Source organism: Chiroxiphia lanceolata, chromosome 1 (genome assembly GCF_009829145.1).
Source record: "Chiroxiphia lanceolata isolate bChiLan1 chromosome 1, bChiLan1.pri, whole genome shotgun sequence".
Taxonomy (NCBI): domain Eukaryota; kingdom Metazoa; phylum Chordata; class Aves; order Passeriformes; family Pipridae; genus Chiroxiphia; species Chiroxiphia lanceolata.
The window spans coordinates 53,838,181-53,863,644 of record NC_045637.1 but is presented as its reverse complement, the minus strand read 5'-3'; the positions used below and the strand labels follow the sequence as shown (position 1 = coordinate 53,863,644).

At 38.3% G+C, this 25,464-nt stretch overlaps 1 protein-coding gene across 1 annotated transcript in view; it reads left to right on the top strand.

The window, feature by feature from the left end:
- PIEZO2 (piezo type mechanosensitive ion channel component 2) overlaps nt 1-25,464 on the top strand; it is a 294,414-nt gene that overhangs the window by 182,792 nt on the left and 86,158 nt on the right. The window contains exons 8-13 of the mRNA XM_032707117.1: nt 10,936-11,098; nt 16,590-16,721; nt 17,761-17,799; nt 19,112-19,250; nt 19,583-19,722; nt 21,653-21,889. Of these exons, the coding sequence (XP_032563008.1) occupies nt 10,936-11,098; nt 16,590-16,721; nt 17,761-17,799; nt 19,112-19,250; nt 19,583-19,722; nt 21,653-21,889 (850 nt within the window). The remainder of the gene's footprint in view (nt 1-10,935; nt 11,099-16,589; nt 16,722-17,760; nt 17,800-19,111; nt 19,251-19,582; nt 19,723-21,652; nt 21,890-25,464) is intronic.

The window sequence follows — 25,464 nt, the reverse complement described above, 5'->3', positions numbered from 1 at the left end:
GACAGTATGGCAGAACAGCTGATTAGGTGATCCAAGGAGTGCTGGAAATTTCACAGTAAATCTTTTAACCTTCTCCATTTTGATTGTTTCTCCTTCCTAAGGGGAAGGTCTACTAGTTCTTAACAAACCTTGCATATTCTATAGTTCCCTTTTAGTGTCTTTCTTCACTGTAACAAGTTGGTATGGTTTATGTTAGAAACTGGTCAAGATGATTGAGAAAGAAAGAGTCCTATTTACTGAATCCTGCTCATAATTTCATTACAAATTGAGCTTTTTTTCAGGACTGAAAAAGGTTAATATGATTTTGACTATTATTGTGTTTCACAGTTTTAACCATTCTGATAGCATTCCTATCCAAATGTGATAGGAGAACCAGTGGTGGAGTTCCCAAACAGTTTCCAAGAAAGCGTTGGAAGCATTGCAAAAATACTCTCTGTTGTGCGATTTACGAGTTAGTTCTGCCACATGGGCATCCAAAGAGTCATCCAAAATGAATTCACCTCTTTCAACACTTATTTAGAGGGATTCCTCAGAGATTCACTCATCAGCAGGCATGTAATAAATGTTCATGCTGTGCTCACTTTATAGCAGAGTTGTACTCAATATTGATTTAAAATGGTTACCTCAGGTTTTGGTAGAAGTCCAGTGGTGACAAGAGAGAAATTAGTGTAAACTTATGCAGCTTTACCAGCAAGAATTTGTAGCCCTTGCTGGTCTTTACATGATTATCAATAACTATCTCTTTTTGCTACATACTGCAGTTCTCTAAAATGAGCAAATTCTTGTTTGTACCAGTAACCCAAGCAACTTTGAAACTCTCTGAAAAAAGTAGCAGATGAAATAGTAAGTAAACTGCAGCATTTATCTGGAAAGCAGTCCTTCCCACTTCCATCTCCACAGCGTAGCTCTCAGCGTTCACCATAACCACCACCCTGCATCAGGTGCCAAATTTAGCCTTGGAAGAAGCAGGAACAACTTTATTCGTGTTGCTGAAATTGCACCACCGGTGCTTTACATCCCTCTGTCTTCCCATGGACTTGAAAGGGATGCAAACTGAGACACATGCTAAGACCTTTTAAAAACAATATTTTTCTGCACATGGGACAGACCAATTTCTGAGCTGTGTTCTGCTACAGTGGCAAGCCTGCCACTCGTGAGTGCCCTGGCAGCCTGGTGGGGCTGGCCATGGCCACAGTGGGTTCCATTAGTGGGGAGAGGGCAGCCTTAGTGCTCCCAGTGACGAGCACGTTGTGTCTGAAAACTGAGTGTAAGCTGCAAACATAAAAATCAGTCATCCTCACATGACATGATGTTGGTGAACTGCCACTTCCTGGATGTCTCCTGCACCCAAATAGCTGTGTGTTGCTGTAGGAACAGCCAAAGGTATCTCTTTCTTGGACGTATTGAAATATCAAGGCAAGAGGGACAGAGGGAAATGACAAAGATTTTAAAACTGCTGATGTACAGTGATAAACTTGCCTACTGATTCTGATTCAATTGAATTGGTTGTGCAACTAGTCTTGTAACATAGCCTTCCCACTTTTGCATCCACTTAGGCAGCTGATTCTTGTGTGATCAGCATGCCTACACGCTAACCGAAGTTTTGCTCATGGTCAGGGAGAGATGAATCACTCCACTCCCCCATACACACCATGTACCTGTATGTGCCTGATCCCCACAACAACACTTGAGTCTCCCTGTCCATCACAGGCTGTCCTGTGTGGGCATGCAGAGGATGACTGTGAAAAAGTGATCCTTTAATTTTCTCTTTGTATTATTTGAAGAACACAGATCTGCATGCTATGATCATTGAGCAAGTACCTGAAAACAATGACAGAAAAGGGACAGACAGACATCAAGCCCTCTCCTCCTACCAGACTTGTATTGCTATTGTTCTATGGCATTAGGAAATATAGATTATAATCACCAAACTTCTCTTGGCATTACAAGCTTGGTCTTTACCATTTTCCTAAGGTCTGCTTGACATTTATTTTCGTATTCTGGCATGAACAGAAAGCGTGCTGATGAACTTTTAGCACTTATGTAGCACTTTGTGTTTTCAACTCAGTGTATCAGCATTGACAGATGAATCATCCCACATTCCTTGAAAGTACAAAAGGCAGTCCGGACTAACCTCGGTCAAGCACACACCGGGGAAATAGCCCTTGTCTGTGCAGGGGCAGTCTAATTCAGTTTCTCTAAACACTCAGAGTGGAAGTGCTTAATCTCTTATTTATGTTCATTTAGCTGAAGTTTGGAACTTGCTGATAAAAACTGAGCCAATCATGTTCAGTTTATAACCAATTTAAAATCAGCTGCTATACCGCTTTGCTTTTGGAATTAGGCAATTTTCACACATTTCCCAAGCCTAATTGTTCATTATCCCATTGTCTTCTTTCCCATATCCTGCTATTGTATTTTTTTATGTTTAAAAGCAAATGGGAATCATAACTTGCGTTCTGCCTTAGTGCATTCAGTGCTAAAAAGGAGTATTTTCTTTGCTCACACTTTCTACTGCATTATCTCTTGATGTAGGTATCAATCACTTTTGCTTTTCTTTTCAATCTGTTTCATCGCCAGCTGAATAAGTGGAAAATCTCTTTATCCTCTGCATGCATCACCGAACCTAGCAGACTGTCCCAATGTGACTGAAAAGTATCATCACCTCTTTTTCAAAGGTGGAAAAATTCCCTAACAGAGAAGTTAGATGAATCACATAATCCCCTGAGATAGCCAGAACTTGGAATAAAGCCCAAAGTTTTTGGCTGCAGTCTGAGTCCTAGATCACAGACCAAGTTATCTCAAAGTTAAAATGAGTATGAAGCTACAGTTTAAAACAATTTCTGTTTTTTCTGCACATTATTACAAGAGTAACAGTAAATCTCTTAGGCTGGCAGGGAGTTGCATGGTTATTGTACCAGGTCGCTTGCATGTTCTAGTCAGCACCACCCTGCTAAATGCTGATAGTCACTCAGGTTACCTAAACATGGGCTCCTCTTCCTAAATGACTTCTGCTGAAGTTTTACTCTCAGTGACCTAAAGACATCTGTCCTTCTCCCAGCACCTGAGATTAGAAGAACAAGGCTGTCCATGGGCTGTACTACCTGATTGAGTTTTGGGAGCAAACTGTTCCCTGCTCTACCCGTGAGAGACTTTCTGAGGTGAGACTGTTGGCTCCTTTCCTTTCAGCAGCTCTGCCAAGTCACTTTGAAAAGCCAATAGCTTCAGTTACTAATTGGTGCAGAAAGATGTTGTTAAGCTGTGCCGTTGTTAAACTGTGCCTTGGTAAAGCTGTGCCTTGAGCTTAGTGCTGAGGTGTTCAAGTTCACCCTCTCACAGGGGGAAGCCTTTGTGCCTGTGCAAGTGTCTGAACGTGCCTTTGGTTTTCCCTGTCCTGCTTTCCACATGACTCCTTAGAAGCCTGGACCTGTTTCCTCAGTACATTCATCTCTGAGTAGAAACTCCAAGCAACATTAAAAATTTTTAATTTTGTTCACACAGTTTGGGTGGTGCTGTTCAGAGCTTTTCATCCCCCTGTACAGTCACAGGAAGGGTATGTGTACATGAGGAAGAGGAAGAGGTGGCAAATCACTGGTGCCAACCAGTCTCCTCTGCTAAGGTGACTTTTCTCTCTTCAGCCTCTCACCCAGCAGTGCTGCCTCAGCTCCTGCAGCCTCCATGCTCCCTGGGTTGCCCTGGTCTGTAGCTGAAACGGTTTGTGAAAAAAAAAACCAAACAACCCTGTTACATTACAGTAGTTCTGTTTTAGTGACAGAACAAACAACTGTTTGCCTAACTCTACCTAACATGTAAAGGCTTCTGCTGTCAAAGCAGTGGGGCAATGCTGGTCCAGGTAGGAAGGATCATGTTGAAGTAGTCACTCTGGCTAAAGTATCAGGCAGGAGCCCTAAAGCAATTTTTTCTGCAGCTTTATCCACGTTTAATCTTTTTCTTGCTGTCCTGTCTGATAGTCCTTCCTGTGCCAGATGCTCAGCTGTCTGATTGGGATGAAAAGATACTGGAGTCACTGCTTTAGCATGTGTCTGCAAAAGATGACCACCTCTGGAAGTCCCAGCAAAGGTCTCCAAAGGCTACAGCAACATGCTGCTTTTCTAGCTTGCTGATGTGCTGAAAGGAGCAACATCAATATTGCTGATGCCAGAAATTCTGTGTCATGGGTAATGAAGAGATTTGAGAATCCAGAGAGGAAATAGGATAAATCTTCTTCATTTAAAGAATCTTCATTTGAAGATGGGCTTTGTCTCAGTAAACAAGAGATTAACAGACCCATATCTACTATTAGTGATAACAGTGGAGTATTATTGCTTCTAAGGCAATGAAAGCTTTTGTAATAGAAAGTCAGTACAAAGCTTAATTATTGGATGAAATTTGGTATAGAGCTCACAAATCTGTACGTTCAGACTTAAATTTGACTCAGGGCAGCTGCTTTATTTAAGATATATGAAGTATTTTAATGTCTGAAGTTTGATCATTTTTAATGGAAGTCCTTAACAGCTTCCAGTCATATAGTCTCAGAGAAAATTCCATTAATCTGGTTACTTAAAAAAAACCCCCAGCTTATAGAGTAGATACTATTTATCATCCTGTTTTAAAGTTGTTCATTCACTTGAAAGCAAAGTGATTTTATTGTGGCTGCTTATATGTTTTTTTTCTCCTTGAATTAAAGTTTGTGTTGTATTTGCAGGTTTTTCAAGCTTTTATGTAATTCACAGCCCTTAAAGCTATCTTTTCTCCTCCATAGCTTCCTGATCAATGGCTCATTATTTCTTTCTGCCCTCATTATATGGATGATATTATCACACAAGTTTTAAACTACTCACTTTTTCATGAGGTTTCTCATGCAATAGATGTGCATTTGAAATTAGTTTTCCTATAAAGGAAAAGTCACTGATGTTCAGAAGAGGGTGGGAGATAAACCAGGGCTGGTTTTGTTCTTGCCAGAAAAGCTTTGATCCAATGGAAGCTATGGAAACCAAAACTTAGTAGAAAAAAAGAATGTGGACGTCTGCTAAAGAGCTATGGAAATATGATGACATTAAAACAAAAGTTAGAATGATCTACTTACCTACTAAGATCTACATTCACTATGTATGTGCCTGTATTATAGCACTGAAATAGCAACATGTTGAAGAAAAATAATTCCAGTCTTAGCCTACATTTACAGATAATTCAAAAAATGTTTTAAACATTTTGTTAAGCTGAAATTTATCATAATACTTCTTAACCCAAACAGTCAAACTTTTATATTATCGTTAATATGGCACAGTTCCACCTAGCCAGTTCTGAATTATCCATGTCTGAACCAAAGCAAGGTCTAAGGCTTTTAAGAGCTAAAAATACTTGCAATGCTTTTTAAAGCTTTTATCTCTCCAGAATGGATACATTTAATGACTTTAGTCCAACTGTGGACTGAGGTTTGTGTCTGCAGTATCTCTCTACACAGTTGTCCTGCTGAGCTGAAGGGGAGGCATGAAGGATCAGCTCCTTCTCTGTGGAATCTTATAAATAATGTGATTTGGAAAGACATTTTCCATTAATTCTTTTTTTCCCCCTAAAAAGCTGTGTGAAACCAAATGCCTCCTGCTCATCTTAACCCTTATTCTTTGGGGTGCTTAATGCATTTCAGCCAACTTTTCCACCTCTCTCCTCCCTATGTCCTGCTATTTCTGTAAAAACCTTGTGTCAGTTCAGCATACTCTGAAGCATCAGCTCCAGTATGATCTGAATTCTCAGCCTGTAACCTAGGGAGTAACAAACTTCTGGGAGGCAAGGATGGGTCTGGAGGTACGATAGGACTTGGCTGAGTAATTTCCAACAGCATGTGTTTCTTTGGGCATGTAGCCAAATGATGTACTGAAAGGGAGTGTGGTGGCTCACAGCATTCCTTTGGAAGAGACATTATGGAAATAATTTTATGGATCATAACTTTTGTGTAGCTCTGCCATTCAGGTATAGAAAATCCAACAGGATGGTTTGTGTATGAACAGTGTACTCCTGACTTTTAGGGGGGCTGTGCAGGAATGACATTTTCTATATATATATTTTTTTTAATTCTTTCTAATCCTTCGCCCTTATCCACAGAATTTTTTCAAATGTGGCAAGAGTATGGACCTCCTTTAAGTCAATGTCTGAAAAAAGTTTCACTCTTCAAACAGTGCTTAGAGTTTGGGACATAACCCTTTCAGTATTTTAAATACTCTTCCTCATGAATCTCAGTCTTCATGGCTTGGCCTGTGAAACATGAAATTTTACCTTTTTTCCCTGTATTTCAGCCATCTTTCCCCCAGAGAAATAGAATTTCTACCACAACTGCCACCACCCTCCCCAAATATGCTGATTTTTTCCCCATTTCTGGGGATTTATTATTGTTGAATTTCTCTATGTTTTTTCTTTCTCTGCTCTCTTCTCTCCCCTATTTTCCTCTTCTTTACCTATCTCTTCTTCCTTTTTCTTCTCTTGTTTGGTCACTTTTAGCATCTTTGTTTTAGGGCTCACCTATTCAAATGTTAGTCAGTCTTGATATTCCATTCTCTACTCCAGACTTTCAGGCACCACTCTTGTCTCCTTCCATGTGAGGAGGGTGAAATAAATATGCAAGAGAAGATATCCAGATGAAAGATTCAGACATAATAAATTCAGACATAAAATCCAACATAAATCCAGAAGTTCTACAAAGATGGATTCCCCAAATCCAACCCAGCTCAATACAATGCTCTGATGACATTACTGTGAATAATCAGGCAACAGGTACTGGCACCAAAAAAAAGTTCCCATAATCATAAATACTAAATCACAAAATGCATCTCCTGAAGTAATTTGATACAAATATTTTCTTCAAAAGGCAATCTTCATGCAAACTCAGAGAAGATATGGGAAAATGATCTCTCTGTTGTGTAGTGAATAGTAGTATGTAAAGTAGTACACAGAGTTGTAGGAAGATCCAGCAACTGGAAATCTCATCTAGACAAAACTGGTTTTGAAGATAAATCCAGCAGAAAAATAGTAAAACAGTAGAAGATTTGCTATCAGTTGAAATCAAGATTGGATGCTTTTCTAAACTATAAATGTAATTCAACCAAAAGTTCTTTGTTCAATAGAAAAATTATTGTGTGTCCTACATTGTGCAGGAAGTCAGAATTATTACTTCCTTTCCTGACCTTGGAAATTATGAGGCAAATCCTCATCTGAAATCAACTCCTAAAACATCAGAACATGCAGGATCTGAACTGACAAATATGTTTATTAAAAAAAAAATTCAGATCATTTTTACTGCATGCCAAATTCACAACCCTAAAAGATCTGTAATTACTGTGTTTGATAACTATATGAAATATATATTTTTTGTTTACATAACCATTTTTGTTCATATTTAATACCATGAAGAATTACTAATGCCAATTCTTATACTGTATTAATGTAATAATTAAATAATGCGTGCAATGAAAGTTTTAGCAATGTAAAATTCCAGCAACTTGAGCAACTCCTTAGATAAAATATCTGTGGGTACAAAAGGAATTTGTTTTTCTGTTTGTAGGTGAAATTGAAATTGCTCTTCTGAATTTTAATGTTAGGTTAATATAAAAAGTGGGATTTTTTTTATGGTCACAACTTATAACTTTGTCAGAAGGTCACAAAAGATGAAAGTGCATCTGCTAGAAGGATGATTCACAGATTCAATAGGAAGCTTTGCTGGGAAAACAAGCTTATAGGATAGTAAATGAGCAAAAAGGTGCCAGCTTTAAGAACTGCTTTTCATGGTGTTATTTCTGAGCATTTCTCAGTCAGACATTCAAGTTCCTCTTGGCGTGTCATAATTTCTAAAATTTTTTCCAAATTATTTCTGCTATGCATTTTTCAGAATACGAATAAGGACTTTCAAAAACCCAATTTTTCCTTCTTTGCAAAAGCAGAAATGTCAATCTATTCTCGTCTTGCAAACTTCCAGTTGTTTTTGATGTTATGTGCAGTCTTTTGGAAAGCAAAGTATTTCCATTAGTAAATAAGTCTCAGAATTTGTTTTACTTATTTTCTGTATCCAGGTACACATATACTTGTCTTGTTCGGTATTTGGTTTCTCCCACTGAGGAGTATGTTGGCTAAGATGAAGTCACATCAAGATCACAGTTGGACACAAATACAGCTGATTTTGATCACTGCTGAATGTAAAGACACCTTTATGGAATGGAGCATGCAGAACTGAATAATGCCCTAATTTATGTTGCTTATACATTTTATGGCAGCCATTCCTGTGTATTTAAAAGCTTTGAAGGAGAGAAGATGACTCTATTTCTCTGAAAAATGTTCTGCACCAGCCGTTCTCATTGAAGATAATGATGAAGCATAAATATTGAGTGAGCAGCAAGTTGTAGCCTTATTGGGGGCCAGAACAGACAAAATGAGCATTTCCAGGATGAAGAGTGTATTTTGAACCTGATAAACAGGGAGTGTTCTGTTAAGTACCTTTGTGACTAATAAGTCACAAAAGCCAAAGAGAAATCAGAAGTGAGAAGCAGTTCCTCTAGATTCATGATTTATGAGACAAAGAGAAATACATTGAATAGAAGTGAAATACATTGAAGTATATTCCTGGTCAAGTGGTAACTAAGAAGGAGAAGATGTGGTTTATCTTATGCATGTTTGGTGAATGCAGGACCAGAAGGGAGCAGAATTAAGTCCAATAGTATAATGTATGGATAATTTGAAGCCAGCAAATTAAACTAAGAGAATGAGAATTTAACTGAAACATAATAAAATTTTTTAACTGTTAGAATTACGTGGAATGTTTTCTTTTCAATGGAGATAAAAGTAAAACACAAGTTGTTCTGACTTTATAGCTATAGTATATTATAAAACATACTGTAGGAATGGAATATGTGATATGAAGGTCATGTCTGCTTGGCAGAAGAGTCCAAGAACCTTCAAGAATTTTCCCTCATTGCTGTAGGAAATACTCATCACTAACTGTCAATGGAAAACTTCTTAATTTAGTAAGAATTGGATTTCACTTTGATTCTGATGTTTATGAAACAGAAATAGGGTGAATTGTACTGTGCTTACATAGAAAAACTTAAAAAAAACTAAAGATGGAGAGCTGTGTTGTGAAATCAAGGTAGAAGATGAAACTAATGGGAACTCAACAACTAATAGGAAGTCAACAACCCTGATCATTGCTGGCAAAAATGACAAGTCAGTTGGCAGAGAGAAAAGCAGACAAACAAGATGTTCCTCTGTGCTGATAGAAATATGAACAGAATACAATCCAGCATGAATTTCAGCCAGATGGAGCCATACCGTAACATCAGCTCTGGATGTGCTTGGATGCTATGGAAGTCTGAGTTTGGGTCAACTCCAAACACAGCTCTGTCAGCTCCTTTAAGTTACAACAATTTACTTTGTGTGCAGGATTTTTTTATTTTTTATTTTTTTTCCCCAACCTTGGACCCACCCAAAAGCTCTGAGAAATCTTAAAGTTTATAGCCTTTGGCTTGTGTTGGCAATCAGAATGAGAAGTGAGTGCTGATAGATTGTTTAATAAAATGCTATAGAGCTCTCGTTCTGGGAGTTGATGGTATTATGCCCATGCAGCAAACTTCCAGTTAACAAACAGGTGTAACATCTCCCTTTTTATATTCTTTTCACTTCACAGAATCCAAAAGGCAGATTTCAGGCAGCACATCTCTCTTGAATGTCATATTTATTCTTTGTATTCATTCGGCTTTTCATGTTGTATCTTACTAGATAAGGGAAGAACTAAACCTCTTGAACTTATTCTAAATCCTCCAGCAGAAAAACTTGAGTGCTTTGTTTGTTGACTTCTTTTTTATGAATGTATTTGATTTGCTCTTTCAGAGGAACAATAGTTTGGTATTTATTGTTCTACAAAAAAGTAGTTCTCTATAATTGCCTCTTAGAATCAGATTTATTTTTTTTGTAAAAATTGAAAACTCGGACACATTGAGGAAGAAAAAGCTTTTACCAATAGACAAAACTGTTTATAGTGAATACTGACACATGCTACTGGTAGCTTAACACCCTAACTTTGGAACTCTGCAAACTATTTTACAGTGAAAGAACCAAACTAATTAATGTTTCTTATTAGTTTTATTTCAGTACCTAACACATCTACAAGGCATCTGACATGAATTAATTTGAAAATGTTGAGGATTTTTCTTTTATTCTCAAGTGGATTTTTTCCAACATATGTTTCTCACTTGACAGAAATATTGTGTAATCCCAGTTTTTCCAGAAATAGTAAAATAATTGATATCACTGATACTAATGCTGCAAATTAATTTTTCTCCTTTTTTTTTCTGAGTTGTTCGATGATCCTTTCAGAATATTTTCAATCTTTGTTCAGAGCAGCTATGAATTCAGTGGAATCCTTTATGTTTACTGGCATTGATATAATTAGATAGAAATTTATTAATAGTATTAGCTTTCTAAAATAAAAAAATCAGTAGACTGTTCAGTGTGCTGAGGAGATGTACTTTACAGCTATGTCCTGGCAGGGTGAATGGAATGGTGTTGTACGTCAGTTTACTAAATCTCTCTGAAATGTCATGTTGCTGTGATTTGCCAAATGGACTTACAGTCACATTTTCTCTCCCCATTTTCTCTGGCTCTGGGTCTGTAGGGCACATGTCCTTGTAAGTTTTCTCATTGGACATAGTATATGTAGTATTAATATACTCCTATTTTTTATGTTGAAAACCAGATTTAAAAAAACATTTCTTTTGAGTAAGTATGTGGAATGAAAATATTCACTGCGTTTTAGATGTGACAGAAAACACATCTGTTTGAACAGAACAATTGGTATTATATGGAAGCAAAAATTGCTGAAAAAATATTTTTCAACATTATAAGATTTGGTTGTTTGTTCTCTAACTTGGCTAGCTTGTTTTTTTGTATTCACAGGTTGTTCGGTGTCACTTCTCTTACTCAGACAAACTGCTCAAGCACTTGGATGATCATCAAAAATCAAGACTTACATTGGTATCATCATGCTAATCCAATCTTACTGCTGGTGATGTACTACACCCTTGCAACTCTTATTCGTCTCTGGCTACAAGAGCCCATTGTAAGGACAACTTCATTTCTCTCTTCTAGCACTAATGACTAATGACTGTGAGACTGGCCAGTGCAGATACTTACTAACAGAGGTAGAAACCTTTAGGAAAGTTAAGGAAAATAGACAGCAAGTGCAAGCTGGTACTTTGAATTTGGTCTTTTTGCAAAGTGTCTTCAAAAGTCCAGTCTAACAAGGGTGACATGAATATTTGTTTTAAAATCATCGTGCACACATGTGAGGAGTGGCAGAGCCTTAATGCTTACTCTGATTTGGAAAGCAGGTATTAATACGACGCAGTGGTTGGACTCGGTTGACTCAATGATCTTGAAGGTCTTTTCCAACCTAAATGATTCTGAGCCTATGATTCTAGTTTAAGTGTTATCAAGTGGAATGCAAACACCCAGGGCTTGTCTAGCAGAGCTGAAGTAGGATACATTCTGGCCCAGGATGCTGTAAGACAAGACAAAAATTTGCAGTTTTGTCACAGATATAGAAAAAATTTCTTCAAACCTTTCTTCCTGGTTCTGTGTGCCTGAGTGAAAATCCCATCTTACATTTAAAAGCAAGAGAACAAGGAGAAAAAAAGGAAGTTTTAATTCTTTCTGCTTCAGAGAAAAATGGGAATATAAGACCCCAAAGGTATCTTAAAAGCTTAGAAACTGAAAGTATAAAAAGAATGATCCTAGACATTATTTATTTTAATCTCCCAATCCTCTGACGTTTGAAGACAGTTTAGATTTAGCAGTGCTTGTAGACCACAATGAAGATAATCATGGCAGTTGTAAATTAGTGCAGTTCATAGTAACAAGTAAAAACTGTTGAAGGTTTTCTTATTTTAAGGGGTTTTCTTCATATAAGGGATAATGTAACATTTAACATATAAAAAGGCAACCAAAATCTCCTCTGAATTGAAATGTCTGACATTTGGTGTTTACATAGGTCTTCAAAAGGCAAATTATGCCAGAACTGTCAGTTTGAGTTATTAAAAAATTATGTCTTAAGTTTCCAGAAATCTTAATACTGTCTTTTCTAAAGTCAGAAGATTCTGGTCCAGTACCCTCTGGCACTGGGTATTTTTAGGGTTTTTTTCCCTATTTTTTCTGCAGCTGCAGCATCTGTAAAATTGATTTTCTTTCTTTCTTAAGTGAAAACTGAGATTTCCAGATAATAATATGATTTTAGCACTGAGGCTGTAACTAAAACTTCACATCTCAGAAACTGCATAGTAAAATCATGAGAACTATTCACAGAGAAGTAACCACATGTGAAATGCAGTTAGTGGGAGCTGTGTGATCTCAGAAACTCTGGGAACTCATTTCCAGTACCTGCATTGTTTTCGTCCAGCTTTCACCGTCTTAAAGTTTGGTGTTGGGTCTAAGTTGCTGAGCTTTTTCAGTTGAGGGAAGTGGACTTTTCTGTCTCAGTATAGAGTGAATGCTGCAAGTTTCTCCAGGGACTTGAAAGGAACTGTAGTGATCTTGCCTACACTTCTTTTTTTTTTTAAACTACTTGTGGTGTCTGAGATAGATACTCTCATAAGACACTAAGTCAGTCTCTGGGAACTGCCAACATGTTAAATTAGAAATGCTTTCCAAGCAACTGAGCTAGAAAAAGTAAGTTTTAAAAGACATTAATTTAAGAAATGCCGATGCCTCCCAAACCCACAGCTACATGAGAGGCAATACAAAGTCTTGGCACTCCCATGGGAACTTCAGATGCCAGGGAAATGATGCTTCCCCCCAAAGATAAATAGAGGCTTAAAAAAGGAGAACGTTGTAAAGAAAAGGATACCTATGCATTAATGCTTACTTTTGATACACAGGAGGTAGTGCAATATTTTGCACATTTCCTCCTTACAGCACTTTTTTTTTTTTTTGGTCTATATGTGTTTTGTTTTCATTTAGTGGTGCTATAGATCAGGAATTCATCTTTCTCTTATAAACTTTCCCCTGGTAGACTCCATTCTCAGTTATTTAAATTCAGAAATAATGTATTCTGGGTTTCATCGAAATGTTTTTTGATTTGTTAATTTGTGGTGCATTTGATTCATTATGGAACTAAGTATGTTAGCTGTCTTTGCAGCCTCCAGTGATTCCAAAGTTACACTGTATTTAGGATCTGACCGCTAACCTACCTATAGTTGAATGGATGGCAAAGACAGTATGGTATGTGGTGTTTAGTGTAAAGCAGTTATTCTCTATATACTACTGTCATGTACAGGGAAAAGTTAATCATCTTAGAAATTTTGTTCAAAATAATCTCTTGGACAAAACCTATTTTGAACAAAATGTGTACGATAGAATATGCATAAGGAAATATTTAGTCTAAAAAGATGTATCTAAGCTAAATATAATACTGGTGTGGCAGATTCTAAAAGCAGAGTAAGACTTGTAAATCTGATGGCTTTTTTCTTCTTGTGTGACTTAGATCTTGTGGTGTTCCTGTTGATAAAACTCCTCCTGAACTGCAGCAGGAGGTGTCTTTGAAACAGATCCTCTTGAGACTGTCTCTAAACACTGCAGCTGATGAACAGTTTTACAGGGACAATGCCCACTTCAAATTTTGAGTTTCAGGAAAGTTTTCTGTGTGTGTGCCACAATGCGAAAGTATGTCACATATGAGATTTCAGTGTATGGTCTCTGTGTGGGATTCTGAATGGATTTCAGTCACGCAAAATGACTGCGGCAGTCAGCGGAAGTTTTGCTTTTCTTATGCTTGCTTTTTTGGATCCTGATTTGTTCTAACATAGAGTCTTGTGAAATTCTACCTCTGCCAGTAAGAAGAGGCAATCTGCCTCTGGAGATTTCAGCTCATGGTTGTAACTGCCAGTACTGAATATATGAATAGAGCCCATTCATTCTGTCCTGTGCGTGGTGAGTAATAGTGAGTAATAGTACAGTTACAGCAATTGAAAGTAGAGTCCTCTCGTAGAATTTTTACAATTGTTTGAATTAAAGGGTATTTGAGAGTTGCTCAGGTAATGGAAGAATTGAAAAAATTAGACAAGTCAAAAGACTCTCACAAGTTGTATGACTATTACTGTGTTTTCTGCTTTTTCTTCTTCTTCTGAGAAAGAGAAAACAAGATTTCCCACCCTTCCCTGTAGTCCCTTAGGCTAAAAATATCTTACTGAAATAATTGTGTACATCTTAGGTCTTTTGTATTTTTTGGTCACCCTAGTGCCAAACTAAATGCCTTTGATAAGCAGTTCTTTATGGTTCACATTTATGTTCAAGTTTCAAATGGTAGTGACAAGTATTTTATAAGCACAGAATCAGTTTATTTCATCTTACAGCTTTGCTAGGAATGCCCTTCTACAATCAAATATAAATATACAATCATGTTCTACCATTTCCTCTGAGAAGTGAAACTAAATTTGTAGCCATTGTTTATCTAAGTCAAGATTTAAAAAATAGGACATTGCTGTTGGGATTGGAATGACCAGAGCTTTGCAGACCTCTGTTCAGCATCCTGATTTATTCTTCTATTGCATCAGATGATTTTGTGTAAGCAATGAGGACAATTATCACCAAGTAGCTGCCACCCAGGATGCACAGTGCAGAAAGAGGTCTGGAGGAGCTTGAAGAGGAGCTGTAACCTAGCATGGTTTATGTACACATACCTAGTTCTCCTGCTTGGTCACTGCGCTATAATAACATCCATGCTAAGTCTATTAGAGAGGCCTCATGCCTGTGCTGAGCCATGGAATTAAGATGGATTTAAGGCCAATACATTTGCAGTCCTCTTCAACTTAGTAATAACAGTTGCCATCACAGATTAAGAAGTAGACCATATGGATCAGAGACAATCACAGAATCACAGAACAGTCCACTTTGAAAGGGACTTGGAGATCATGTGATGCAACTTCTTGTGAGAGCAGGACCTCAGATTAGATTGTCCAGTGCCAAATCTTGGATGTCTTCAGCAAAAGCTACCAGTGCCAGTGATTCATTGTTCTCATGGTGAAATATTTATTTTTTAATATCCAGAAGGCATTTGCCTAAAGCAAATTATGTCCTCAGCCTCTTGGCTTGTAACCTTGTCTCCGCATGAGAGTACCTCTGTCTTCTCTAAAACTACAATTTCAGTACCATAGGTCTGAAAAAAAACCTAATTCCTGCATCCTTTGGCTTCTCCAACTCTCTGATCATCTTGACAATTTTCTCTTGGATCCTCTCCAGATTTTCTGTGTCTGTCTTGAACTGGGGAATGCCAGAACTGAATTGCAGGTGTGGCCTGACACTTGCCAGGTACAGTGGAATAATCACATCCCTTGATCTGCTGGCAGTACTCTTGCTGATGCAGTCCAGCACATGTCTGCCTTTGTTGCTGCTGGAGTTCACTGCTGGCTCATGTTCAGCTTGCTATGCACCAGCACCCTCTGAGCCTATTCCACAGAGTTGTTTCCCACACAGTCTGTCCACAGCCTTTACTCTTCCATGGGTTTATCCCAGGTGCAGGACTTTATCTTTGTTAAACCCTTTGCATTTTTTATTGTCCCATCTGTGCATGGTGACTCTTCCTTCTGGCCCATCTACCTCCTCCCAGTTCAGTCTCATTCACAACTTTTGTGTGGGTGCAATTCCATCCAGATAGTTTTGAAGATACTGAATAGCACCAGACCTAGTGCTAGTCCCTGAGGAACTCCACTCATGACCAGCTACCTTTTTGTCTTTGAGCCATTACCCTACTTGGAGAAAGACAGTTTGGCTAGTTCTCCACCCATCTCGTAGTCCATCTGTCAAGTCCATATCTTACCAGCTTTTCAGCAAAGATGTTGTGGAACAACGGTCAAAGATGCAGAAATCAAGGTAGCTGACATCCACAGCTCTCCCTTCATCCACTCAACCAGTTGTTTTAGCATAAAAAATAATCAGGCTACTCTTGGTAATTAAATAATCCTTACTGGCTTTTTCTAGTTATCTTGTTCTATATGTGAGCAGACATAGGTATTTGCTGACTCCAAAGCAAGACTAGATAAGCCTGGATGGATGATCAGCACTGACTACTTTGTTACATACTGAAGTATGGTGAGTTAGGTTAGTCTTTGATGATACATATGCTCAAAGGGTTTGAAACTTTTCAGTTCCTCTGTTCAGTGAAACAGAATTGACTTTTCACATATATAGGCAGATGAAAAGAGTGAATTTTCTTTCAATACACTGTCTTGAAAATGAAATATCTGTATTTTATGGTGTTTTTTATATTTTATGTATTTATGTATGCTTGTAGTATGACTATATAGTAACTTAAGGTAGTATATGGAGGTCTGTGTTATTCTGGTGTCATGTAACCAGCAGTTATAGAAAAGCTCTGTCATCATTTCTGAAAATGTCATCTCAGTAAGAGTCATCTATCATAAACTGGGTGTATTAGTGACTAAAAGATGTTTCAAAGACATACTTTGGAGAGGGAGCGTCAACTGGGGGGAAATTTAAATTCCTCTGGTAAGATTGCATTTACAGAGCTATAGCTAGTGTTGTCATTTGTTGTCATTTAGCAGATGCCTGATGAAGAGAAATCTATTAGCAGGGAAGATGACAAAGAAATACCCTGCAGTCCAATTCCAATGACAGCGGAGAGAAGGCGCAGTCTGTGGTATGCAAGCCACTATACAACTGATGAGAGAAAAGTAAGGCTGGAGGGGGAAGGGTCTCTGCATTACACAGTTACTTTGAAATTAAGAGAAGCACCATTTTATAAGTTGCAAGTAAGATCTTCCCATGTGATTGTATAAATCAGATACAATATCAAAGTTGTGTGGCACACTAGGAATATACTTTGTAAAAGTGAATAAACCAAAACCAGGAACCAGTGTAAAGAAGTAAATGAAAGCATGCTCTATGTTTTTGGCTTCCGCATTTAAGTTTAGGGCTGGGCTTTTGGCATGGGGCCACTTTCTCTCTGCAAAACAGCTAGAAAGTCTGTCAGGGAGATAAACCTGATGTAAAGATCTAATCTGCTTTGTAACTACTAATTAACACTGTCATTGGTAATTGGGGCTGCCAGCTGCATACTGGTGTCCTTGTTGGAGATATAAAGCAAAGCAGTTAAGGCAGTTGTGTGAAATCTCCTGGAAAGGTCCAGTTTTCTACCATCTGTCTGCACCAGCTGCAGTGCAAAATTTCATTTGTTGAGCTACTGTCAAATTTGGGATATATGAACATTCTGTTGAGCCACATATACTCAAGCCCCAAGAACTCTACCATAATAATAGTAATGGTAAATGAGCTAGCAATTGGCTGAAGTATCACATTTTATATTTGTATCTACATTTTATTGGAACTATTTTTATAACTGTAGTAACTAATGATTGTTTAAAAACTTAGTTTTTAAGCATTGGATCATTAGAAAGACATTAGAAAGCAGTTAATCAGTATAATGTCATACTGATTAATTCTTTGACCTAGTATCCAAAATGTCAATGCAGCATTCTCAGTTTTGGTTTAAAATTCGCAGGAACATACAGCAAAATTGTGTTAATGCTGTGGCACAATCAATACCATTGTATGGTAGTGTACAATTCTGCTGGCTTTTTAAGAATTCTTTCTGAATTTCTTGGTGCAAATCTGCAGAAGTCAGCATATATGCATGCATGTATTCAAAAAGTTAGACTTATTAATGCTTGAGCTGTGCTTCTTTAATAATTTGTCCTTGCATTGCTTTTGCAGCTTCTGTCAATGACCCAAGATGAATACAAGCCATCGGATGTTAGTATACTACTAGTCTTTGTAATTTTGCAATTCTTCTTGATGTGTGTAAATACAGATTACACTGATACATGCAGATAAAACCTTAGGTGACATTTATAAAACTTCTATATTTTTGTTAGTCTGCCATTTACCCTATATCCTTGATTATTCTAAATATAATTGTCCTTTGCTCTCTTAATAATTTCACTGAGAAACCACTGATTGATCACTTGAAATTAAACTGCTTGTAGTAGTAGCAACTGGCAAACGATCTTTGCTATTTCATTGGGTTTAAATAAGATATGAAAATACGCTTTCTAATGCAAGCTGTTTTTAAACTTGATTTAGTTTCTTTGCTGTATTTCTTTATTTCATTCATGTTGGAATGCTGAGGCCTTTAAAGCATGACTGACAACACATATGAGTTCAGATTACAGAAAATCCAAGTCTTTGAACAGAGATCAAATGATCCATATATCTTGACTGCTATAGACTCTAGCAAACTCCAAAAGCAGAAATGTCCTCTCTGTTCAGCATACACAGAAGAATGGAGATGCAGATGAATTTTGGGAGCATCCATAACCAAATCTAAACATGCTCCCCAGTCTGTGGTTGGTGTAGATTCTGTATATAACTAACATAAGCGCAATACTACTCTGAAACAGTCCACACATGCCCGTGCATAGTTTTTAAAGGCAAAATACACTCCTATTTCACAGCCTGAGCAGAAGTCAAGTCTTTGACGTGTGTTACCATCCCTAACACATTGCACATGAATTTCTGCCAATATCAGAGATATTAATGACTGTGGTTGCTGGAGCCCTTATTCAAACAAGCACAAGGGCTGAAATTGAAGTAAAAAATAAAACAATGAAAGACTGTTGAATTAGTACTACCAAGTGACGTAAATGTGGCATCAATAACAACAATTACCACAAGTGGTTTATTAACAGCAACAAATATAGATCTCTCCAGGAATAATTCAAATTTGAAAGTAATTTATAACCATTATTTTCATGACTACTGGAAATAATTGGATGTGAACTAAAGTCTTAACATCTCAATGTATTTGTTTGCCTAAGAAAGAGAATGAATTTTTGGTTAATTCTAATGGTATGGCATAAAAAGGTAACCACAATTAATTTTGGAAGCTGTTATGCACTTTTGCATGCCATATGACTATAACATACCAATTTCTTTGGGAGTAACTGCAGTAACTTGCTAACCTCTTTTAACATCGGCACTCCAACAGTAGCAAAGCACGGAAGTAGGAGTCACATTCTTCTAAGAGCAACCTTAAATGCAGTGCCTCTCTTCGATGTTCTGGCAGGTGCTGCTGGTAACAGTGAACGGGAACCCTACTGACTATCACACCATCCACCCTGCACTGCCATTAGAAAATGGTCCGGCCAAAGCAGACATGTACTCAACACCGCAGTACAAATGGGAGCCTTCAGATGACATGTCAGGTAGTGAATTGCCTAGGAATTGTCCTTAGTTCCATATTGTTTTCTTATTCTGTATCTCCACTCACTGCCTTTAGCGTTTATTTTCATTTTGGTGAGCTCTTTGACCTCTTAAAGTTTAATAATTGCTGTTGCTTACAATGATGGCTGACCATATGGCAATTTTGTAAACTGGACTTCAGGCATATACTATGCATAATACTTTGCCTACCAACACCAAGTGATTCGAAGTAGCCATCAGAGTGATTACAAGCAAAATAATTTTCCAGGAGAGGATGCATATACTAACTTTAGACCAGCATGGATTGCAAATAACAATTTCTTTTTCTACTTAGAAAAGGAAGAAGAGGTGGAGGAGGAAGAAGAAGAGGAAGTTACGCAGGAGGAAAAAGAAAATGTTAAATTACATGCCCTGGTCTCTGTGTTCCAGTTTATCATGAAACAAAGTTACATTTGTGCTCTGATAGCTATGATGGTAAGTACTGGCAACAAAAAGAATAATGTTATTCCTTTTACAAATGTGTCTTCTCAGTGCCTTTCTGAAAGTAATCTCATTGTTGGTTTTCAGTAAATCATTGCAGCCGGGTTAGAAAATATCACTGTGGTGTCTACATCATTTTGGGCCCATTTTAAGTTATTAATGCATAATTCCCAGGCCTGTTATAGACCTATAAATAGGGCAACACGTGGCATTCTGGTTAAAATATCACATATCCAGGACTGGGAGGCCCAGTCTTTGTTGTCTGTCTGAATGTCAGAAAACCACGGGTTCTCAGTTTTCTGTTGATTCTCAACCTTCTGCACAATCAGGTTTGTCATGTGTTTGCACCAGTCAGAAATTTTCCTACAAAATTGAAGTATTTCATGCTGTTATAGAAGATTTTAAAAATATAGTTCCTATTTCAGGTTGATGTATGCATCCAATTACCCTCTGAGAAGAAAAGATCTGTAAAGCCTGGTTTCTTGTACTGACACAAAAAGTTCTCAAGAAAAATACAACTTCGTGCCAAGCCAGATTTTCCTCTTTTTTTGCTTATGGCCCTTCTTTCTTTTTCATGTTGCTGCTTGCTTTTAGGCCTCCTTGATGCAAATACTTTAAGCTTCATTATACCAAGTTTTCTGCATAATGGTTAGATCTCTCTCTATATTCCCAATGCAAGCTTTGCTTTTACTGTTTTGGAAAAGTTTCAACTATGATGAAATTAACCATAAAGCTTCTTGGCCCAATTTTGCATTAGAAATGGTAAAACAAATCAGCTTGACTGCCTCTTGTTTGTATAAAGTTTCAAACTCTATTTGCTGTCTTTTAGCAAAAATGTTTCTCCTTTAAATAAGGCAGGCTCCCTGTGCAAAATATGGATCTGGATTGATGCATTCTGAGACATTAACAAGTAGTTGTTCTCATACTGACAGAGTGACTTCTTTCCTAGTATTTTAAACTCATATACTTAGATTATAGGATGGTTTGTATTGAAAGGGATCTTAAAAATCACCTAGTTCTAAACCCACTGCCTTGGGCAGTGGCACCTTCTACTAGACCAGGTCTGCATTTTCTTTTTAATTAATTTCTCTCAATATGAAAGGAGAAGATATATTTGAAGAGCTTTCTTTTAGTTTAATATTGAGACACTGCTAGCTGTTTTCTTCATTATATATTCCTCTATGACCCAAAATAAATTATGAATTTGTTTATAGTGTGCTCTGATGCGAATCCATGTATACTATAGCTGAAGACAGCTCATTGTAAGCTATTTTCTTATATGAGGACAGAGAAGTAGCATATTGGTGTTTTTCACATACCCTTAAAAGACATCATTTCCTAGGGACCTGAGCTAACCTGATAGAAATATTCTTAATGTTTAATAATTTTTTATTTAAATCGAAAAGGAATATAAAATTCTTTATTGACAGTTATACCAGCATGTATACATCTGAATTTAGCCATAAATCAATAACACAATGTAGATTAAAAACACTTGAAACCCAAATCCTTTTCTCAAGTTTTCAGTAACTGAATTCTGAAAGCTATAGAACACATTTTTTAGTTGTACTTATTTCAGGTAATCTACCATGGTTACTGTAGACTAAATGTTCTTCAGGTTAGGTGGGTGCACACCATAGCTTTCCATTTTAAACTAATTCCACAAAAGCTAGAACAGCAGTTTTGTAAATCTGTCGAAGGCCTTGAATGTAGTACATATTGGTTATTCCTGCTCTGAATTCTTTGCTGTTGTTTCACAAGAATATAGTTTGTACCCAAACATTAATACGGGTGAGAGTCTGATAACAATGAAAATATGTGCTGAGTAGAGAAGTGTAAATTAAGTGTAATTGCCAGTGTGCGTCTGTGCTGTTTCTGAGTGCATCTGTGGACATTTTTTTCCTCTCTTTCCTCCTTCCACAAGGCATGGAGTATCACGTATCACAGCTGGTTGACTTTTGTGTTACTCATCTGGTCTTGCACATTGTGGATGATTCGGGACCGAAGGAAATACGCCATGATCAGTTCACCATTCATGGTTTTTTATGGAAATTTATTGCTAATATTACAGTACATATGGAGTATTGAGCTCAAGAATGATGAGCTTCCTCAAGTATCCGGTTTTTTAAAAAGAAAGGAACCTGGGGAGCTGGCATCAAAGGTAGGTGTTACAAACAGCTGCGATTTATTTATGAAATCACAGAATACATTGTGATAAAAAATGTGGATCTCTTGGCATTTCTTTAAGAGTGAATCCACAGTTTTCAGTGTAACCACTTCCCATAGCAGTTCTAAAATAAAGGGTAAGTCATTAAAAAAATAGCGTTCAGAAAACTACTTCTTGCTTCTTAACCTAATACGAGAGAAAATGTTTCAGACATCTTTTAGATTTTCATGATAATTGTACGCAGATTACTTAGTGGATGGAAGTCCCTCACTTGTTTGGTTTTATAAACTGAATTCAAAGCTAGATATGATTTGATTTTCTAGATTAATACCCTGGGGATGTCAGACCTGTCTCTGACTATGACGGCAACTGGAACTGTGGTGTCATTACGATTACCAATACTGCTCACTCCTTAATGTTTTCTCACAAGCAGCAGCACATAGCTGTGACTGAGCTTTAATTCTTTATCCTTACACTCGAATCAGCATGAATTGAAATCCATTTCAGGTCAGAACCAAGAGAGTTTGCTGGCCTCAGGGCATGGTAGATTTTTTCTTTGATGTCTTGAAAGCACTACAAAATGCGTTTTGTTTGGCAAGTTTGCTTCTGGGGAAGGGACTGAGCACAAATAGGAGGTTGTTTCCTAGAGCACCCTAAAGGGGCATCTCAGAGAGTGCATCTAGTTGGCACAGCTCCCCTTGCACTAAGCAAATCAATTCCCTTGTGACTCCTAACTACAACTTAAGGTGATTTTGCAAATGATCTTCCTTCTTGGCAGTACCATTTGAATAACCATTTCTGGCTCTTTAATGCATTTGAAAGGTAGTGAGTGCTGTATTATTTCTCTTGTAAAGATGGGGATAGTTTAGTAAGAGGGCTAAAGAGAAGTTCTACAGTTTTTCTCAATGACTTTGTAAATTTCTGTGGAGTTTAACTGTCTTAATATGTCAGCTCCTTTGACATTGGTTCTTATTAGCTATATCATTAAATATCTTGTCTGAAAACAGATGGTGTCAAGAAGGAAAACTATTGTGTATGTATGATGATTAGGCCACTTTCTTAAAGCTAATAGATATCTAGTGGGGTATTTTTTAGGCTGAATATAATGCACTCCACAACTTTCATGGAATCACAGAATACCTGAAGCCAAAAGAGACTTCTGGAGGTCATCTGGTCCAACTCCCCTACTTAAGCAGTGCCCTCTAGACCTGATTGCCCAGGACTGCGCCCAGATGGCTTTTGAATATCCCCAAGAACGGAGACTCCACAAAACCCCTGGGCAGCTTGTGTCAGTGCTCAGTCTCCCTCACAGGAAAAAACCTGTTTGCTCCTGTTCAGAGGGAACATGTTTCAGTTTGTGCCCATTGCCTCTGGTCCCAGAGGAACCACTGAAAAGTCTGGCTCCAACCTCTTTCCACCTCCATTCAGATATTTATAGAAATTGGATGAGATTCCCCTTGAGCTTTGTCTTCTTCAGGGTGATCAGTATCACCTCTTTCAGCCTTTCCTCATAGGAGACATGCCCCTGTCCCTTCATCTTCATGGCATATTCAACTGGATTCTCTCCAGTACAGCCTTGCCTCTGTTTTACTGGGGAGCCAGAAAAGGACACAGAACTCGAATTGTGGCCTCACCAGTGCTGAGTAGAAAAGAAGGATCACCTTCCTTGACCTGCTGGCAACACTCCTCATGGATTCCAGGATACCATTACCCTTCTTTGCCATAAGGGCACATTACTGGCTCATGTTCAACTTGTTATCCACCAGGATCCCCAGCCTTTTTCTGCCAAACTACTCCACAGCAGGTTGAACACCAACATGTAATGATCCATGTGCTAGTTCTTCCTCCCCAGGTGCAGGACTTTGGACTTCCCCTTGTTGAATGCCATGATGTTCCTGTTGGCCCCTTTCTGCAGCCTGTTGAGGTCCCTCTCGATGGCAGCCCAACCTTGGGAAGGGGGCTAGGACTCGAGAATTGGATTTTGGGGCTCTCAGAGAATTGCATTTTGGTGTATCAGCCACTCTTCCTAGTTTTGTGTTGTCAGCAAACTTTATGAGGGCACACTCTGCCCCATTATCTGGTTCATAAGCGAAGTTGTTGAACAAGACTGGATTGACCTCTGGGGTACCTTGCTAATCACTGACCTCCAACTAGACTTTATGCCACTAGTCACCACCCTCTGAGCTGAACTGTTCAATCAGTTTTCAGTCCACCTCACTGTCTGCTCATCCAGCCCATACTTCATCAGCTTCTCTATGAGGATCTTATGAGAGAGAGTTTCAAAAGCTTGTCTGAAGTCTAGGTAGACAGTATCCACTGTTCTCCTCTCATTTATCAAGTCATTTTATTATAGAAGTTTATGAGGTTGGTCAAGCATGACTTCCCCATGGTGGATCCACTCTGACTATTCCTGATGATTTTCTGGTCCTTCATGTGCCTGAAAATGTTTTCCGGGATTAGCTGCTCCATCACCTTAGAAACACAGAATGGTTTGGGTCAGCAGGGACCTTTAAAGATCATTTAATCCAACACCCTGCCATAGGCAGGGCCATTTTTCACTAGATCGGGTTGCTCAAAACCACATCCTGCCTGACCTCAGACACTTCCAATGATGGAGCGTCCACAATTTCTCTAGGAGGCCTTTTCCAGCATCTGACTGCTGTCACCTTCCCAGGGATTGAGGTGAGATTGTCCAGGCTGTATCCTCCATCTTCCCCTTCCTGAAGATGAGAGTGACACTTGCTTTCTTTCAGCACTTCCGCCAGTCACCACATTTGCTCAAAGATTATTGAGAATAGCCTCTACAGCAATACCAGTCAGCTCCCCCAGCACTTGTGGATACATCCCCTCAGGACCCATGGACTTATGTACGCTCACTTTATTTAAATGTTCCCTGATTTGATCCTCTTTCACCAAGCATTCATCTTCCTTTCTTCAGACTTCTCCATGGTATCCAGGACCTGAGATTCCTTAAAGCCAGTCTTGCTAGCAACAACTTGAGGCAAAGAAAGCATTTGGTACCTCTGCTTTTTCCACGCCCTGTGTCACCAGAACCCTTGCCCCATTCAGCAATGGGCCTAGATTTTCCCTAACCTTCCTTTTTCTGCTGGAGTATTTACAGAAGCTCCTCTTGTAGCTTTTGACATCCTTTGCCAGACTCAGTTTCCGGCCTTGGCTTTTCTAACCATGTCTTTGCACGCTCGGCCAGTCTCTCTGCATTCCTCTTGGGTTACCTAGTTCATCATCCATCCCCAGAGTTTAAGCATCCCAGCTATGTTGTCATGCAAACCCCAACTCCACCTCTACATCTTTCTGGCCTGTGCTTCCTAAAGAGCCTGTAACTTTCTATTGCAGCTATTCAAGCCATCACACCCTGTTTCTGTCATCCCAACAAGATCACAGCCCTGCACGGAGGTCTCTAATTCCCTGTGTTTGTTTCCCATACTGCATGCATTAGTGTACAGGCACTTCAGAGAGGCACCTGGCATGCTGTTTTCTGAGAAAGGAGCTGGAAGGTTTGATCATAACAGTGTCTCGAAGTAATAGCCTTGCTTATATACAAATACTTG